Genomic DNA, 19,544 nt, shown 5'->3' with positions numbered 1-19,544 from the left:
TCCAATGGTTCAAACATTGTATCCTGAAGGCAGTGCCGTGTATCAGGATGACAATGCACCAATACACACAGCAAGACTGGTGAAAGATTGGTTTAATGAACATGAAATTGAAGTTGAACATCTCCCATGGCCTGCACAGTCACCAGATCTATGCGAGTCAGGAAACGTTTTCCTCCACCAGTATCATGTAGTGACCTGGCCACTATCCTACAAGAAGGGTCTGACCCCCTGTCTGCACTAAAGATTATTGAAGGAGATGTAAATAGACTCTTTTAGCATCAGAATCCAGAAAAGCTCCAGGATTTAATGGTATTTCACCATTCTCCCTGAAAACCAGTGTTGACCAAATGGCCTCCATTTTCACTCAGACCTTCAACAAGTCTCTGGAGCTGCATGAGGTTTCCTACTGCTTCAAGGGTTCCACCATCATCCCGGTCCCTAAGAAACGCATCATCACAGGATTAAATGACTACAGACCTGTTGCACTGACATCTGTGTTCATGAAATCCTTGGTGTGGTGTTGAAGCATCTGAAAGACATCACAGGCCTCCTGCTGGACCCCCTGCAGTTTGCTTACTGGGCAAACATGTTGGCAGGTGATGCAGTCTGTTTGGGACTACATTTCATCCTCCACCACCTTGACCATCCAGGGACGTACGCCAGGTTCCTGTTTGTGGACTTCAGCTCGCCGTCAACACAATCAACCCAGAAACCCTTCACAAGAAGCTCACCCAACTCACTGTGCTAACCTCTACCAGTCAGTGGATCACCAGCTTGATGGGCAGCAGTAGGTGAAACTGAGGAACATCTTCTGCACAAGAAGCCTTAGCACCAGCACTTCCCCTCTCCTCTTGTCTCTGTACACAAATGACTGCACCTCAGCGGACCTCTGTAAAACTCCTGAGGTTTGCAGATGACACTACTGTTATTGGTCTGATTCAGGACAATGATGAGTCCGCATGCAGACAAGAGGTGGATCGGCCGGTCCACTGTCACTGTCAGAACCACCTTGAGCTGAACTCTCTCAAGACAGTGGAGATGAGGGTGGACGTCCGGAGAACTTCGGCCCCACACACTTCTCTCACCATCCTCAATAACACTGTGTCAGCTGTAGATCACTTCTGGTTCCTGGGAACAACCCTTTCTCTGGACCAGCTGGTCCTCACAAATAGATACTGTTTAGTAGAAGGCCCAGCAGAGACTGTACTTTCCTGTTGGAACTCAAGAAGTTCAAGATTGTCTGGGATGGCTTTGTTTCTTTAAGAAGTAATTTGCAGTAATTTATGGAATAATGAATTCCGTTTCTAGCAGAAAATCCACTTTGCGACCTTAAACCCATGCAGGTTATTCAGAAGAAAAAATAATCTGAAACACACCAGACAGTCCACCCATAAATGACATAAAAAACTAATAATAAAGATTTTGTTGTGACCCAGTAAAAGTCAGGATTTAAAACTGATTAAGATTGTGACGTTTGTCCTTAATCAAGCTATTCGTAGTGTAAAACCCTCCCATGAGGCTGTATTAAAACAATTTTGCAAAGAAGAGCAGAAAGACATTCCACATTGATATAAAAGACTAATTTTAAGTTCCCACAAATGCTGGATGACTGTTCTTGACAAACGTAGTTGATAGGGTTTGGGGGGAGAGTAGTTTTTTTACAGAGGGCTAGGTTGGTTTAAGCTGCTTTCAAAACTGTTTTTTTTTTTTTTTTTTTTTAATCTGGGGTTTTTTCTCTGATATTTAAATGTGTTCACTGCTGTAAAAAATACACTTGTAAAAAAAATGCAGAAACAGACTAAATGTAAGTGGGCAAATATTTGTTTCTCAGCACTGTGTGCGTTAGGGTTGGTTAACCTCACAGATGTCCAGATGTGCAAAGAACATACAAGAAAAGTACACTGACGCACACACAAAAAAAATAGAATTGACACATTTAAGCTGGAGGAAAGTCTGTAAAATGTGACACACCAGCTGAGCGCACTGCTGTGGGAATTCAGCAAAATACTCACAAAAAGGAAGCTGTCTCTCCTACTTGGCTGTCATGAATGTAGGTCTGCCAAACTGAGCAACAACAACAAAAACAGTGCTGGAAGTATTACATAAGTAAGTACTCTGTGATTTTCAACCCTAAGTTGGAGGCTCACAGGCAGCAGTTTAAATTGCATCAGTTCCTCTGATGCAATTGCATATAGCTCTCAACTCCCTTAGAGGTTTTAGTCATTTATTTTGATTAGGACTGTATTTATAAGATTAGCCTCTTAAGTAAGTCGCCGGGGAGGATGGGTTGGCAAGGACGGTGGTGGGGGAAAAAAATGAAGTCTGTTTGATCATTACAAATTCAGAAATTTCTGCTTGTCGATTAATTAGCTGCTTCCTGGGTCTGTGTGTCGCTCTTTTCATTTGCGGGGGCCTGGTTCTCGATGGACAAATACCCACGGTGCATCCATTGTATGTCTAAGCAGTCACTCAGTTTCAGGCAGCTGGGGAGCAGTGAATAAAGATCCTTCAAAGGCAGGCGGTTTTTCGAGAGCAAGACTTTTTTTTTTAACTTGTGCCGACTGATTTCTGAGAGCGCTGTGTTTGGCTTCTTGATGGCTTTACGCTGCCAGATTCTTTCCTAAACCAACACAAGCAAAAACTAAGAAAGGACATGAAAATATAGATAAATTGAGAACAGGATTTGAAGTGTTTTTTTGGTTTTTTTGATCTGCCTATGTATGGTTACGGTACATGCAGAATTGTTGTCTTATTAAGGGTATTTTGAAATAATGCCTAGGTTGTTTCACTGACTCTAAAAATTTGGTTTGGTCTTTTTCTAAACCTGTGTCTTCTTCTGCAAATACATACCTACTGGACTTTATTTAATGCTTCTAAAAGAATGCATATCTTAAATGAAAAGGAAATGAAGTTTAGATTTGTTCTGGAAATACACCAAATGAAAGATCTAAGAAGCATCTAGCTCATAAGTTACAGTGCCCTCTACATTCATCAGCTCCTCTAGTAAAAGTAAGCCTTCTTTTATTACAGTAGTACAACATCACACTGAAACAAATGATAAACATCGAACCTTGGATCCGAGTACTTCTATTCAGATGTGGCCAAATTCCACATAAAGAAATAATCTTTTCCAAAATCCAAATGAATTTTCTAGCAATGAGCAGTACTGGTGGGTCTGGTATGCAAGAAAGGATTAGCATGCCATGCCACCTGGTAGGTATGGGGTAGGATTGCCCTAGCCAAGGGAGAGGACCCAGGACTCTGGATGGCACAGAATACTGTGGAAAATGGAACTGTCAAAAATCCTTCCCTGCATGCTCCAACAATGCGTCATGAAATGCTACTGCATTAAAGCATATATTTATTTTAAGCCATTTTACACATTTTGCCCAGGGAACACCCCCAATATGTACTGAGGGTGCTGTAAGTCCAACAAAACATTAGTGTGCCAAGTTTTGGTCTAAACACAGCTTTCATTTATATTTCTCTGCTGACTGTGCATACCATTTTATGTTAAATCCGGTTTAATTTATGTTCCAGTGAGGAAAAGCCTTTTAGAAAATCAAAACAAAGATCAGACATAGCTGTGCTAGTTTATTGCTTAGCAGTGTAAGGGTTTTCTCTGTCCTGCTTTTTTCTGGAATCTTTAGTCAGACCATGTTATGTCATTGCTGTGCTCTTGGGTCTTGTGTTGCAGCAGCTGTAATATCAAACAGTCCACTTTTGTTCTTCTTATTGATTTATTACTTAAATAAATTTGTCCATTACCTGCATTACATTCACTGTTATGAGAGTATTATTTAGAGAAGTAACCCTGTGCTCTACGATAACTCTAAATGAGCTGCAGAGATCCAAAGCTCAGGTGGGGGAATCTGTTTAACAGTATAACTGCTAGCTTTGCACTTTACAAACCTGCATTTATGGAAGAAAGCCATCGATGAAAGAAAAGCATTAAGACGTCATGTTTGCAGTTTGCCACAAGCTACATCAAACATGTGGGAGAATGGCCCAGTCGAAGTTCTGATCTAAATCTATACAAGAATTTGTGGCAAAACTTGAAAAGTGAAGCTCAGAGATGCTCTCCGTCCAGTCTGACTGAGCTTGAGGTATTTTGCAAACAAGAATGGGAAAATATTTCCACTTCTAGATTTGGAGAACTCGTAAAGAGATTTCTCAAAGCTAAAAGGTAGTTTTGCTTATAATCAGGGGGACTGAATTCAAATGCACGTCACACTTTTCAGATGTTTATATTTTCTTTTAGGCAAGTATCCCTCTCTTTCTATTTTCCAGTTATGCACTTATCTTGCATGCAATGTTGCATTTTACACAAAATCCCAATAAAAAACTTTAAATTTGGAGATTGTAATATGACGAGATGTAAAAAAGTCTGAGGAGTTTGAAAAACCTTTGCATGGCACCGTAGCCTTGTTTCCTCAAAATCGACCATGAAAGCTTTTAATTTCAGGTAGAAGAATCATTTCAGCTTATTGCTTTAGAGTGCATGTCAGAACTGAGGCTCTTTTCCAAAGAGGGTTGTCTTTGCCTTCAGTCCGGTCTGTCAGAAAAATATTCTAAACTGCAAACACAACAAGAAAAGTCAGAGTGATCTTAAGCGGGTTTTTGTTCTCTTCAGAAGCAGTGAGTCACATTGCATTTGGCAACACCTCTCCCTTGCACAGCTGAGTTTACAGTCGTGTTTTTCCATGGAGAAGATGACAGCATGCAGCATGTGACAGCTTATCAAATCAAACCCACATTTCCTCTTTCTCATATGTAGGACTCTTTTCATGTTGAGTTGTCCTCAGCACCATTATTCCTACATAAAGCGTTCTTCTCTTTTATTCCTATGAGCATCAAAAAAAGGACATAGCACAAACATAGAAAAATAAACATTTCTTAATTTTATGTAGAGCCCAGGCTGCAGATAAACATCAATATTATTTATTAAATGTATCCTTTTTTACTGCTGCAGCTTAGCAGTCGATATTTACTCCAGGAGGTGATTATTCACGGAATGAGACTGTGACTTTTTAAAATAAATTCTGGCACCTTTAAAGGAAAATTAAAAAGCCGAAATTGTTTTGGCTTTGCCTGGATTTCCCCTGTGACCTAAAAACAGAACACAAGCATCCAAGCATGTTGTCTTTCATCATTAAACTGTCTTTCGAAAAGGCTCCTGAGAGGCTCCTGGAGCACAGCAAGAGATGCCTTGTACTTCAAAACATCAAGTGTCGTCAGCGTCTGGTGGGAGGTGCATATAGGAGTCATCGACTTGAGCTGAAAAGATTTTTGAAAAAAAAAAAAAGATCTCTTTGACGTTCTCTCACGCAAACTCGCAGACATGCTGGTTTCGTTGTCGCTTTATACAATAACGTAGGTGATATCCAAGATCGGCTAAGTGTACATATCTTTGGCCTTGCTTTCTCACCCTCTCTGCTTCCATTGTGCTCACAGATCAAAGACGCCCACAGTGCCCCAGGTGGTCTCATGAGTGAAGATCCTCACTTAAAGGCAGCTGACAGTGGTAAGTTATTAAACCTCACCACTGTCTTCTTCACGCACGCACACACGCACACAAACACACACACACACACACACACACACACACACACAAAGGCCTCTTTGATCCTCTTTTGTTGAATATGTCTTTCTTAAGGTTTATCAAAGATCCACTTCCAGTACACTGCTATAGATTTGTCCTACCATTACAAATACAGTTCAGTCTAATATTCTAATTGACAAGAATTATATGTAACCCCCAATCATCCTTTGATGAACATATAACAATTGATTCACATTTTGTGAATACATTTGTTGACCACACAAAGTGAGTGTTACTTTCAAAAAAGTCTTTAAAAGTAAAATTAATAACATGGCATTTCCTGTGCTTTTTGTTCAGAATTTTAAAGGTTGGATGTTTTTTTTATGTTTGAGAAAAGTAGCTAGGTTTGTGCTAGAATTTTCCTATCTTGCCTCTCATGTTAATGTAGCTAAACTCACTTTTTATGCAGATCCAAATGTGAAGAAATCTGGAACGTTTTGCACAACATCAAGTCCTGTCAGGCATAGTGGGTTTTAGCTTTCTGGTCACATTTAAATGTATGAAATTATCAAACAAATAATCATATCAAAGGATACCAGTGTGTAAACAAATTGCAGTTTTTCAATAAGGGTTCAAGTATTTCCCCACCTTGTTAATTTATGAATTTACTTTGATTAAGCACAATTTGTAGTTCATTTCACATGCCACACCCAGGCCTGATTACAACTTAATCTGAAGAATCTAGATATAATTTAAATAGAACCTGTATGAGAACATGAAGCTGGATAAAAGATTACCAAAAGGAGGACAATATGCCCATATCTGAAAAGAACAGATTAGAAACAAAGTCATTGACATCTGTCAGTCTGAAACGAGATAGAAAGTTAATTGAAAGGCTTTTGGACTCCAGTGAAGCACAGTTGGACCCATTACCCACAAATGGAGAAAACGTGGAACGGTGGTGAACCTTCTCAGGAGTGGCTGGTCATTGATGACTCATCCAGATGTTTACAAAAGAACTCAGGCCAAGAACCAAAGCGCTGCAAGGCCTCACTTGGCTCAGTAAATGTCAGTGTTCATGAATCAACAGCAAGAAAAAAAACGTCCTTCTTGGGAGATTTTCAAGGCAAAATCGACAGCTGACGAAGCGGACAATAATGTAAATTAACCTTTGAAATGTGTCTTTTTTTTTTTTCTTCGTTTGTATATTCATCATCTGACCATCTTGGGCTGAAAGTCTTCTATACACAGTTTGTGATTTTTTTTTGTGGTTTTATAATTATTAGCTGAATTACCCAGACGACAGGTCCTACACCCCGGCCATCTCAGCCACTCCAAGCGTTTGGTTGACCAAGTTGAGTGAATCACTATCACTGCAGACTGTACGTCAGCATAGTGCGACATGAGAATAAGTAACGTTTTTATTAGGTCACATTTGAAGTTCAGCAGCTATGTAAAGTTTGTAGCAGTGGCACAGATGTGCAGTTTTTTTTATTGCGTTGCAAAGTTGCAATGCTCAAAAATCTTCAAAAAATTCACGTCAGCCTGGTTTAACTGGAGATCAAATTCGAAATGCTACAGGAAATACTGGAATATAATTTACTTAATGGCGTATCTCTATATGGTTTAGAAATGCAATGAACATACACATTACCGTAACACAATTGTCTCACTAAAACAACGAACGGGTAGTCTGAATATTAAAATGTATTTCAGATATTATGTTATTAATCTAACAGTGTATCCAACCAGCAAATGCCAACCATTTATTTTGACATTGCTCTGTTCTTTTCACTTATTGGTTGACCTGATTCTCCTTTACTTGCTGGATACATTTTCTTCTGTCCTCAGTCAGAGACAGCCAACAGTACCCTCTACTGGCTGGTGTGAAAAACTACAACTAACAAATGAAATGCTCCTACTTTATTGTTAACAGTAAGCAGTCAGCAGTTCTCAAAAACACAGCTGAATACCATTAACTCTGAGTGCCAAAACGCAGTTGTGAGAAGAAGGAGCAGAGCATGTTTTCAAGTAAGTTGTACTTTCTCACAGGATATAAGTATGATTACAGACTGACCACAACTCTTTCAACAGTTATTAGCATTTATATTAAACAGAACAAGAGGTGACCTAAAGGATTTGATCTATTCCTTCCATTTACATTCCATGCATGTAATACTGGTAGTTCTCGGTTTTCATCAAAAGCAACTTTTTAATTTTGAACTCCTTAATATCCCCCTTTTCTCCATTGATTCCTTTCGCAACATCTCATATATCCATGAGCTTAGTTTCTTTAAAAAAGAGCATTTGATGGCTAATGTCCCATAAAGTTCCCCCTTCCTGTTTGATGAAATTTGCAACAACAGACCAGCAAAAAATCATTAGATAAAAGAAGGCTTGTGTGAAAACGTCTGAGACAGAAGTTCAGGACTAACTATGGTACTGCAGTCTACTAGTGAGCCACCTTTTTTCTTACTGAAATATACAACCATGATGGCGTTTTTGCCAAAGACAAACAACAAAGTAAAACAAACAATTTCCCAACCTGCCACATTAGCCTTTTATTAAAATGCCTTGGTCTTTCCACAAGCTTTGACAATATATTTTGTTATTTAGAGATTAAAAGTGTAGCCCACATAAATTATGCATTTATACAAGCGTTTGACACACCCATCTTAATTAAAGTTTCATAAGATGTGTATTGTATTTATATTATTATAGTGTTGAGGTAAAAACCCTACTAATGTGGTCAATTCCAACCTGGGGGAATTGTTGCATTAGTTGGTATCTAGTTCTTCTCAAAGGGAGGAGCCAGAAAGCTTGAAAGTACTGTCAATAGGTTTTGCACATATAGAAAATAAGAGATAAATGATAATCAGATATCTGCCTTTTCCATCTGTTTATGGAATCTGTATAATATTCATATCGTGGAATTTAGCTGATTGTTACAATGAAAACAGTCCTCTATCCAGCATCTACATCATAGCATATCATTTCCTAAACAGATGTATGAATGATCAACGTCTACAGATGTGAGGGGTTTTCTATTTTGCATCCAGTCATGCATGTGCAAGATTGCACAAGCAAGTGGGGGCACAGCTTTTTCGGCAGTACAAGAAGGGGCTTCTCAGGAAAAAGGTTTGTAAGGTTTGCTGTATTAATAAATAAATAAAGATTGCTCTATCACCAGGGGTTAGTGCATGTTTGCATTCAGGCTGATCGTGGCTCCAAGAATGTGAGAATGGAAAAGTCCGGTAGATCAGATATGAAATCACTCTATTTTACATTTTCTTTATCATAGGTAAATAATATTGTAAACTAAAAAGAAGGAATGTCCCAATCATGATGAAGTCCCTGTGTAATACCATTAATATACAGAAAAGCAATACAATAGCCTTCATTAGTACTTATCTCACTTAGCAGTAACACTCCTTACTCTGCACTCTCCCATTTCCGTGCACAGTAACAGATCCTTTGTCCTTCAGAACCTGAGTTTCTCCAGGACCGCTTCAATGTACTGTGTGAGTATAGATGAACTTGGTTAAGAAAGCTACTAAATGTTATGGTAACTCGCCACACAAAAAATACATAGCTTTATAATTGTTTTTAAAGATATATCTGGCTTGACACATACAGCTGCTTTCTAGTCATAGACCGGAAAATAGGCAGATTTCTAAAAACCGATGGCAGAAAACAAGGTAGCACAGCCCACGGGGGCTGTTCATGACATAGTCACAGACAGTGGGTAAAGAAGATGTGTTTGAAGCATTCCTCAACGAATCCAATACAAATAATAAAAAAAAAAACGTTGCTCAACACTCCAAGCCGACAGCTAGGATTGAATCAGGGCAAAGTTACTAAGAAGACAGTCATTTACTTCACATCAGGTTCACTTCAACTTCTCTAGTTGTTGGTGGATGTATGGACAGTGTTGGAACACACTTTTAAGCTATAGATGACATGTTGTGTGCTTACTCATCTTTTGAGTTCTTGTGCCCTTTCAGTGATATTTTATGTGGTCCCAAAATTATTTTACAACCAACAAACTACAAGTTTTTGCCTTGTAAATAAATCACCTCGAGTCTAATGTATCACCTTCCAGCATGACTGCATTCACTGCAAGATGGACCTTCTTAGCTGTGATGAGCTTCGTCATCACAGCCCCTCTTGATGGCTACCATGTTCGGAAAATGAATCCCGTTTATGAGCTTGGGGAACAAAGATGAAAATCACACCAGACACAGTTAGTTTGGAAGGGAGGTTACTCCTGCATAGTGATGTTCTTCTTGCTTCTTGCCGATGCTCAAGGAATTATCAGCTACTTCATCATTGTAGTAAAGCAGCAATGATTTTCTTAGTGGCTAGTTGGTCATCTGGCCCTTTGGCAAGATTTCTTGGTGGACCATGTCTATTAAATTGGTGAAAGTGATCAAAGGGGTTTTTGACTCAAAACTTAACTGTGTTGCTTGTTTCATCCTTGGCAACTTCATAGTCTTCCACTGAAGGCTTTTTGCGTGGTATTCAGGTCGTACTCAAACATTCATGACTCCTAAATGGTGATGACTCTCTCCAGGAGGTCTGGTTGGGTTTAAATGTGCCTGAGAATGTCTTGATCCACCAGCACATTCAGTTTATTCTGGACATTGATCACAGCTCTTCCTGATGCCAAAATCTTTTGTAACCTGCGATCAAACGAACATTTAGCGGACAATCACAACGGACCACCTGCCTCACATACACAACATCGTCATCAGTCCTTCTCTTTGAAGGCCTTTTACTCCAGAGTTGGTCTTCTACATCCTCATGTCCCTCTTTGAACCTCTTGTTCCATTTGAAAAGTGGTCCAAGACAGAGGACCACTGACAGTTTTCACCAGCCAGACCAGAAACCTCCGACTGGTTCCTGGCTATATGCCCAATGCTTGATGGCCTTTAATTTCTTACACATGCTGTAAAAAGTGTTTTAGAGATACCTGCATGTTCTTAGTGTCCTCAGAACCGCTGCCAGACGAGAAAGCTGGATGCTTTCTTTTAGATGGTTGAAGGCATTTGCATGAGTTTTCACAGATGGACCATAACTAAAATTACAAGAGTGTGAAAGTAATACTCAACCACTAGTGAAATAGATTCAGACGGGGAAAACATTGTCATGAAAAGATATACTCAGTCTTGTCATGTAGTTGTTTAAGATATTTTACCTGGAAAAACAGCTAATGTTGCCCACTGATGAAAAATATCCAGGCAAAATGCTGTAAGCTCTGCTTTGGATTCAACTTTCAAAAACATTCAAACACATAAAAGGAAGTATTTTTATACACCCAGAAGCCTGGTGAAGAAAACAGCTTATCAGGGTATGAAAGCAGTGTTTACCATACCTCCAACACATTTTCCTGTAGCCATAGTTTTAAATGAATCAAAAAGAGGGTACTCTTGATATAGATGTGATGCAGAAAGCTGTTTCCTGTGTTTCGTGTTTTGTTTTCATACAGCCAGTTTATTCTCCCTTTCACACCACCAGCACATTATCCTGCTCCATCTGCTGCCAGGAGACAGAGCCAGGTATTTATGGTGAGCATAAAAAGTGAGTGCATTCCCTGTCACCTATAGCCCAAGATTTACAGCATATTTGACAAACACTCTGAATAAAAAAAAAAAGGAGTGTTCAGTTTGTATAAGAGTTTAGATCCTGTCTGTTATGCAAGCTCCCGGCGGATTGTGCTGTTAGTACATATGCGTGCATCTCGATGTGTACGTGCGCCTCCCTGCTGAGTGGAAATGTGTCGATCTGTCTGCTTGTGGTCCTACATATGTGTCTGTATGCCTGTGTGTACTTTTCGGCATGTGTGTATGCAGTGAATCTGCCTGCTCTGAAACACCAGCAACAGATAACAGATGGTCCCCCTGCATTAGAAGTGTTTTATTTCCCCGAGGAAGCCAGATATGTCAAAAATAAGCATGTGCAACATTAGTCATTTGGAATATTCATGCCCCTGCCGTCCGACGGTTTCCTTTTCGCAGCCAAAATACCACCAGCCCAAAGCTCCCAAGAAAGAGAGGGAAAGCTGAGGGGAGAACAAAAAAATGCAGTCAGCAGCTGAGCTGATGGTGGGGAAAAGGCTGCGGCCCTTCACTTGGTTTTAACATCAGAAATGTGCTTGCTTTATTAGCTTGCTCATCCCATGATTAAAAATGGGTTACAGTATGTGGATATTTTCATATTAACAAGTCGGCCCCTCTGGCTCCATGAGGCACACTAAAACGCGCACATGTTCATGTTACTTTCTGGCAAATGCCTCTTTAATTTGCACCAGACTGAATAACCTCAATGGTACAGACTTCTTTCATCTCTCCAACTTTTCTCCCTATTTTTCTTCATTTACATCTTTAACTGTCTTGTGTCTCTGAAGCTCCAATCTCTTTAAACATCAAACTCCACCCTCTCTCTGTTCAAGGTATCTATCCCCATCTCCTCACCACTGAGAATGGTCACCATCCTTGACAGACTTGTGCTTGCATCATTCTCATGCCTGATTAACCATCTATGTATTTGGTGGGATTCACCCCACTAGGAACCAATGGCATGTTTCTTTTTTTTTCCTACTGCCGAAAACATGAATTTTGAGCAGCATGTTACTATCCATGGTCCCTCGTGTTCAGGGTTAATTCATGGCAGTGTGCGTGAATGGTGTACAGAGAGAACGAGAGAGATAAATTGGAGGCAATAAAAAGGAGGTGGAAAAGCTACTAAACAGGAGTGCGGTGCTTATCGCAAAATGCAATATAATTTATTCAGGAATATGCAAATCCAACAATCACTCTGCCTTGTTTACTGAAGGGACCTGCTGATTCAGAGACTGAAAGAGGAAGAGAGACTGCCAGAGACACCGACCCACACTGTAGACACAAAGGCAGCCAGCGCTAACTCATTTTACTGGTTTTTCTTTAAATTAAGAAAATCAGGTGTGTCGGGCAATTTCTTGCTTATTTACTAGATACTCTAACCTTCACATTTAGTCTTGTTATGCTAGCCTGTTGACAAAATGACTGATGTTATGCAGAGTTTTTGGATGTTTTACCCTCTGTGCACCTCTTCTGTTCCATTAAATAAATCTTTAGACTTTTCAAACAGCTTTACATCATAAGAATGTTGAAAAATATACTTTTATTTTATCATTCAGCTCAGAATTACTTTAGAATTAATGTAACACTGCTAATTGTGTTTAACAACAGACTTGTTTCTATGACTGAAGATCAAATATTGTACTCCTTGTGTAAAATTCAAACATCATGAAATCCTAGCTTTGAAAAGTACACTGCTGAACAAAATAAAGTTAACACTTAAACAACACAACATAACACCAAGTAAATCGAACGTCTGTGAAATCAAACTGTCCACTTAGGAAGCAACACTGATTGACAATCAGTTTAACATGATGTTGTTCAAATAGACAACAGGGGGAAATCTTTGGTGATTATCAAGACTCATTCAATAAAGGAGTGGTTCTGCAGGTGGGGACCACAGACCACTTCTCAGTACCGATGCTTTCTGGCTGATGTTTTGGTCACTTTTGAATGTTGGTGGTGCTTTCACACTCGTGGTAGCATGAGACAGACTCTACAACCCACACAAGTGGCTCAGGTAGTGCAGCTCATCCAGGATGGCACATCAATGCGAGCTGTGGCAAGGTTTGCTGTGTCTGTCAGTGTAGTGTCCAGAGCCTGGAGGTGCTACCAGGAGACAGGCCAGTACACCAGGAGACGTGGAGGAGGCCGTAGGAAGGCAACAACCCAGCAGCAGGACCGCTACCTCCGCCTTTGTGCAAGGAGGAACAGGAGGAGTACTGCCAGAGCCCTGCAAAATGACCTCCAGCAGGCCACAAATGTGCATGTGTCTGCACTAACGGTTAGAAACCGACTCCATGAGGATGGTATGAGGGCCCGACGTCCTCAAATGGGGGTTGTGCTCACAGCCCAACAACGTGCAGGACGCTTGGCATTTGCCAGAGAACACCAGGATTGGGAAATTCGCCACTGACGCCCTGTGCTCTTCACAGATGAAAGCAGGTTCACACTGAGCACATGTGACAGACGTGACAGAGTCTGGAGACACCGTGGAGAGCAATCTGCTGCCTGCAAAATCCTTCAGCATGACCAGTTTGGCAGTGGGTCAGTAATGGTGTGGGGTGGCATTTCTTTGGAGGGCAGCATGGCCCTCCATGTGCTCGCCAGAGGTAGCCTGACTGCCATTAGGTACCGAGATGAGATCCTCAGACCCCTTGTGAGACCATATGCTGGTGTGGTTGGCCCTGGGTTCCTCCTAATGCAGGATAACGCTAGACCTCATGTGGCTGGAGTGTGTCAGCAGTTCCTGTAAGATGAAGACATTGAAGCTATGGACTGGTCCGCCCGTTCTCCAGACCCGAATCCGATTGAGCAGATCTAGGACATCATGTCTCGCTCCATCCACAAACGTCACGTTGCACCACAGACTGTCCAGGAGTTGGTGGATGCTTTAGTCCAGGTCTGGGAGGAGATCCCTCAGGAGACCATCCGCTGTCTCATCAGGAGCATGTCCAGGTGTTGTAGGGAGGTCATACAGACACATGGAGGCCACACACAATACTGAGCCTCATTTTGACTTGTTTTAAGGACATTACATCAAAGTTGAATCAGCCTGTTGTGTGTTTTTCCACTTTAATTTTGTGTGTGACTCCAAATCCAGGCCTCCATTGTTTAATAAATTAGATTTCCATTGATGATTTTTGTGTGATTTTGTTGTCAGCACATTCAACTTTGTACAGAACAAAGTATTCAATGAGAATATTTCATTCATTCAGATCTAGGATGTGTTATTTGAGTGTTCACTTTATTTTTTTTTGAGCAGTGTATATATCTATATATATATCTGAGTGCCTGTATAGGACTAAAGTTTGAAGTACTGTTGCTGTTAAGTTTTTCGCAGAGGCGACAGTTGGAGATTCCAGTGATATTTTTGACAGGACTGATAATGCCAATGAACCTGTTTGATCCCCTTCTGAAGGCTCTGGTAGAGAAGGATGACAATATGTCAGGGGCACCTTAATATCTTTCTTCTAAAACAGGTGAATAATTTATTTTGCTGCTGGACAGTCACATTTTATCAAAGATCCTCAGTAAGGTAAAAATTGACTTCTCAAGACTGATTCAACATAATACATTTAAACCGTAACTTTTGAAAACCTTGTGATACCTTTTTACCAGTAACTGGCCCACACCAGGTAGCCATATGCCCAAAAATGGGATTCGTGCATCTTTAGTTCTCCTTTTAGTTTCATACAAGCTAATGAAGAAATGCATACACATCTGATGTTCTGTTAAACCTTGAAATAAACCTAATCTTGCTGTCAGCACTGAATTCAACTTTCGTTCAAAGGGATTCAACGGCAAAGGTTGGCTAAACATCTTTGTCCCTGAGGCAGTTACAGTCACTGACTATGATGATGTGATATTTGCAAGAGGCCCAAGGGCAAAACTGACATGTGGACTCCTGTTGAACCTCAGGTTTTGTCAATTTTCTGTTCATTGAATTTGCACTATTAGTGTTTGACCTTCAGCAGACAAAATGGCAGATTTATTATACTATGCCTTTAATAACAAATCTGTTTTGTTTGTGTAAGTTTTGTTAGAGTTGATTGTTGTATTGTTAAGGATTTAAACATATTTGGATATGCAGTGGTAGTTTTGGACAACTCTTGTCCTTCTCAGGAGTTAAGATTCCAATATGCTATGAAATATTTCAAATTAGGTTAAATTATACAAATACATCAGTCTCTAAGATCACTTTTGCCTTTGTTCGGTGAAACGTCACGTAAGGATAATCGTAGAATTATATTTGGACTTCTTTTTTTCAACATCAAATTTTTTGTTATATTGTTCTTTCAGTGTAGTTTACTTGTTCTCCCTGTGCTTGTGTGGGTTTTCTCCAAGTACCCTTTGTTAATTGTTAATTTTTAATTACCATTAGGAGAGATATACCATATGCCCTTCTTAAACCTAAACAAAAAATTGCACACAAAAATCTCAAGTCCATGTCCAGCTAGTCTCTCTTCATACCAGGACTGTATGAAATTCAAAATCAGTCAGATTTTGAATGGTCGCTGTAGATTCTTGGAGAGGTGTTCTAGGTTATTCAAGAATGCAGTACACTCCGCATTATGTGTGATGGAGTTAGAGAGTTTCATGACTATTTTTAATATACACAAAACCTTCCCTGGTGGCATCCTTTATTGAAGAGACTTTTAGCAGGAGTGGTTGCTTATCTATTACATATGGCCTATATGCACTAGTATGGATTGGTTATCAGAGAATTTGAAAGAGTAATGGGCATGGTGACCTCATGCCAAGGCTGCATCCAGATCATGTCCATGCCAGGCCGGCAGCGCTCCAAGTAATTTAACATAACGCCCCTGGCAGGTCAGTTGAATTGCAAATTGCACTGTTCTCACTCCAAGAACAGAGCTTACGTTCTCCATGCTTAATTATTTTCCGATGATCAGGCCGCTTGCACATAGGGATCAGCTGCTGGTGGAATAGGGCTCCCAGTTGTGGATAAATACAAAGGCCTTCAAATTGCACATAGAATGGTTTACTAAAGGAAGTTCTGATGGGAGCCAATGACTAAGAATGGGAAAAAGCATGAGCAGAGTTTCAAAGGGTTTTTAATGCAGTCAGCACAAATCATAAAAAACAACTTTAGTCTAATCAGTGCACAGTGATTAGTGAAAAACACAGAATTTTGGATTTTGTATGCAAGATCCCTTTACATGATTAATTTTGGCTGCACTCACTAAGATATTTGCAAAGAGGACTATGACAGAGTAACATTATTACAAGCAATGGCAAGTGATGCACAGTGGTTTATATAGAAATCCCGCTTCACCTGCATACTCCCACCTGATGGTGTTTCCTCCTCCACAGTAAATCTGAAACTAGTTGTGGAGGTGTAGAGAACCCCATATCATAGGAAAAAACATATTTTCACTATAGCAGCAGAAACAAAATCTATTAGGGCACTCTTAAAAGTGTAGCAATGCCATAATGTTGGCCTATTGACTTTACACTGGAATTAGGTTTTTGATAGTGGCAGACCCACTGTTATTTATTCAACCACAGTGATATTCAGCTTGACCATATTCTGGCACTGGCAACTGTGGACTAGTTCAATAAATCATTGGATGAAATTAGTGTAAAGTCTCATTTTGCCCATTGGCAAGATAGTTTCCCATTAGATATGCTTGTCAAGCAAATCATGGAGACAGGTGGTTGCCAGCATTTTAATGAATCTTGTCTCCCACACTGATTTGTGGTAACTTTCATAGATGAAACTGAAGCTGTTAAAAGCTAATGTGACTAAATATAGGAGGTGCTTTCCAAGTTGAATCATTCTTCACTCTGTGCTTACTCAGATTATGTTGTTTGCTTATATGTTCTGTATCTTGTGAAGGGAGCAGTTTCAATAGTTGTGATGGTCATGTTACATAGAAGGATTTTCTAAAAGAAGCTTAATAAGAGCAGAAACACTGATTTTTCTTGAGAACATTAGATAACACATGGGGCACTTTAATAGTAAAATAAAAGCTGACATATTTTTCTGTGATCTTTGGTTACTGAAAACCTCAGGCCTTGGAGTTAAGTAGAAAATTACTTGCATTTAATGCAAGTATGTTTTAACATTCAATGTTTAATGTTTATAATACAAGCTAGTAATTTATAAACGTGTTTAGAAGTTAAATTTGCAAACATGAAAAAAGATTGAGATATAATTGACGTTTTTATTATTTTAGGAAAATCTGGGGATGGCTGCAGCATCTTCAGATCATAATGTTGAAGAAGTTCTTGATCCAATACAGTTCTCTGTGTCTTTAAAGTACACAGCAAAGTTTGGAGATTTAGCTAAGAATAAGGGCCCGTCCCAATTCCCCAAACATCCGCCAACCACCTAACTGCACAGCAGTTTTGGAAAAAAAAAGACGCAGGTAAGGGATTTCTCCACTGACAACGCAAGAGGAGAAAAGCTTGCTATATCATTCCAACCATCTGGAAGTCTGGCTCAGACTTGAGGCTGATGTGTAACTTTTAATTGGAGAGACAGTAGTGGGAGGCAGAGGAGTAGGAAGGAATGATCCCAGTGGATAGGGAGGTAATGTCTGCTGCCAGATGGACAAACCTGAGCTTGCTGGTGTGCATGCCATTTGATTCATGGGCCAATGCGATGTTTGCTCAACTTTACAGAGACGCTGGTGGAGAGTTCTGATTTGGCTCAAGACAAGTATATGGAAAAGGCTGTTTGGAAAACCGAGAGTTAGACTTTTGGCAATGTTTAAATTTAGCCTTAAAACGTTTTACAGAAATGTCTTATAGCCAGTGTAATCCAAAAATCAAGCTTATTCAAGAGATTACACTTCACATAATGACTCTTTGTAGACAGCTGATTGCTTCTTGATTATAATTGTTGATCTCAATGCTGACACTCTGGATGCATAACCTTTCATGAAAGTCTTTAGGCTTGGATAGAAACATTGAAGCCTTCAATAAGGTTGAAAACTCTTAAGTTTTTAGTAGTAAAGAGTGAATTTATTATTGAAAATATGTTGTGGATTTTCAAGTTTTACTAAATATAAAAAGGTATAAACAATTAATAAATTCTATGCTTTATTCAGTTAGTTCATTTAGTGCTAGTTCACAACTAATGTGAACTCAGGGCACTTTCTGAATTTTGATCTGGAAATAATTGGTTTGTTTTTCAACCACTACGATATTTTGTCATGTGGGGGTGTTATGATCAGGGAAATTGTAACTATTACCCCTTTTAGCCCTCACAGTGTTTTTTTTTAAAGGGAATGTTGAAAGCGGAAACTAAAGCTGTAGTTATAGTTGGCTCAATGTAGTATACTCTTTTGTTAAAATATGAAGACATTTTTGCACAGGTTCACTTTATTCAATTGGATCAATCCATTAACTTTCTCAGGATGCCTGTTTTCCACTATAACAATGTTTATGTATGATAGTAAATATAGTTTATAACTAGGGCATCACATAAGCTTTTATCTTTTTATTTCACCTGATTTTGAGTTGTTTCAAAGGTTAAAAAAAAATAAAAAAACAACAACATAGATTCATTGTTTTTATTGAAACTAACAAGATACTTAATTAGTTATGTTACTAAACATACTATTCAGAAGTAAGCACCAGTACGAAATACGGCTTGTTTTATATGTGGTAATTCAAAACAAAATCTTGAAATGTTACCTGCTTATAATTGACCATCAACTGAAACTATTTAATTGACCTTAACTAGTTTCAGTTTACAATTTCCTTTCCAAATTCCCTTGCACATCTAACAAAAACATTATTTACTTATAATTTAGGACACCTGTTTCATTATTAGGCTTGAGCATTTTCAATAAGAAAATAACAATGATTACCAGTGGATATAAGCATTAGCATGCTATTGTTAGCAGTAGGAGGCTCCATTAGTTCAGCTTGGAGTGTATAATGTTTTATTTTTGTTGATGTGCTCCCTCCACATTTTACTTTTACATTACCACGTGAAGATTTCTAGATCATGATAAATGTATGAAAAAATAGGTTTGATTTAAACACCGTAAGTGGGTGACTCATTTTCTAGTAAATTTGTAGTAATTGCTGGTGTAACACTTACAGAGTGCCCCACTGAGCGACAGAAAGACAACTGACAATAATAACAGACTTCATAAGCAGTTAAAAACAGATAGAAGAGGCTAGGGTTTGGGTGAGTTTTGCAAAAAAAAAAAAAGAATAAACAGATTCTTCAAAATGTCATAAAAAAGAAGGCTTCTTTTAGGTAAAAATCTCATTTTTATAAAGTTTTGGCAAGATCGAGACTTGAAAGGGTTTAATGGTTAAAATGTATCGTTTATGATGCCTTCTACATTATCGTTCTCAATACATTTTTACTTAACTGTACTCACTTAGCCCATGATGAA

The 19,544-nt window shown here is 39.2% G+C and overlaps 1 protein-coding gene across 1 annotated transcript in view; it reads left to right on the top strand.

The window, feature by feature from the left end:
* The window catches only part of LOC124880495 (glucosidase 2 subunit beta-like), a 234,250-nt gene that overhangs the window by 102,703 nt on the left and 112,003 nt on the right, over positions 1-19,544 (top strand). Inside the window, exon 10 of the mRNA XM_047385643.1 lies at positions 5,455-5,524. Within this exon, the coding sequence (XP_047241599.1) occupies positions 5,455-5,524 (70 nt within the window). The remainder of the gene's footprint in view (positions 1-5,454; positions 5,525-19,544) is intronic.

Source organism: Girardinichthys multiradiatus, chromosome 14 (genome assembly GCF_021462225.1).
Source record: "Girardinichthys multiradiatus isolate DD_20200921_A chromosome 14, DD_fGirMul_XY1, whole genome shotgun sequence".
Taxonomy (NCBI): Eukaryota; Metazoa; Chordata; class Actinopteri; order Cyprinodontiformes; family Goodeidae; genus Girardinichthys; species Girardinichthys multiradiatus.
This window is presented reverse-complemented; position numbering and strand designations above follow the sequence as displayed.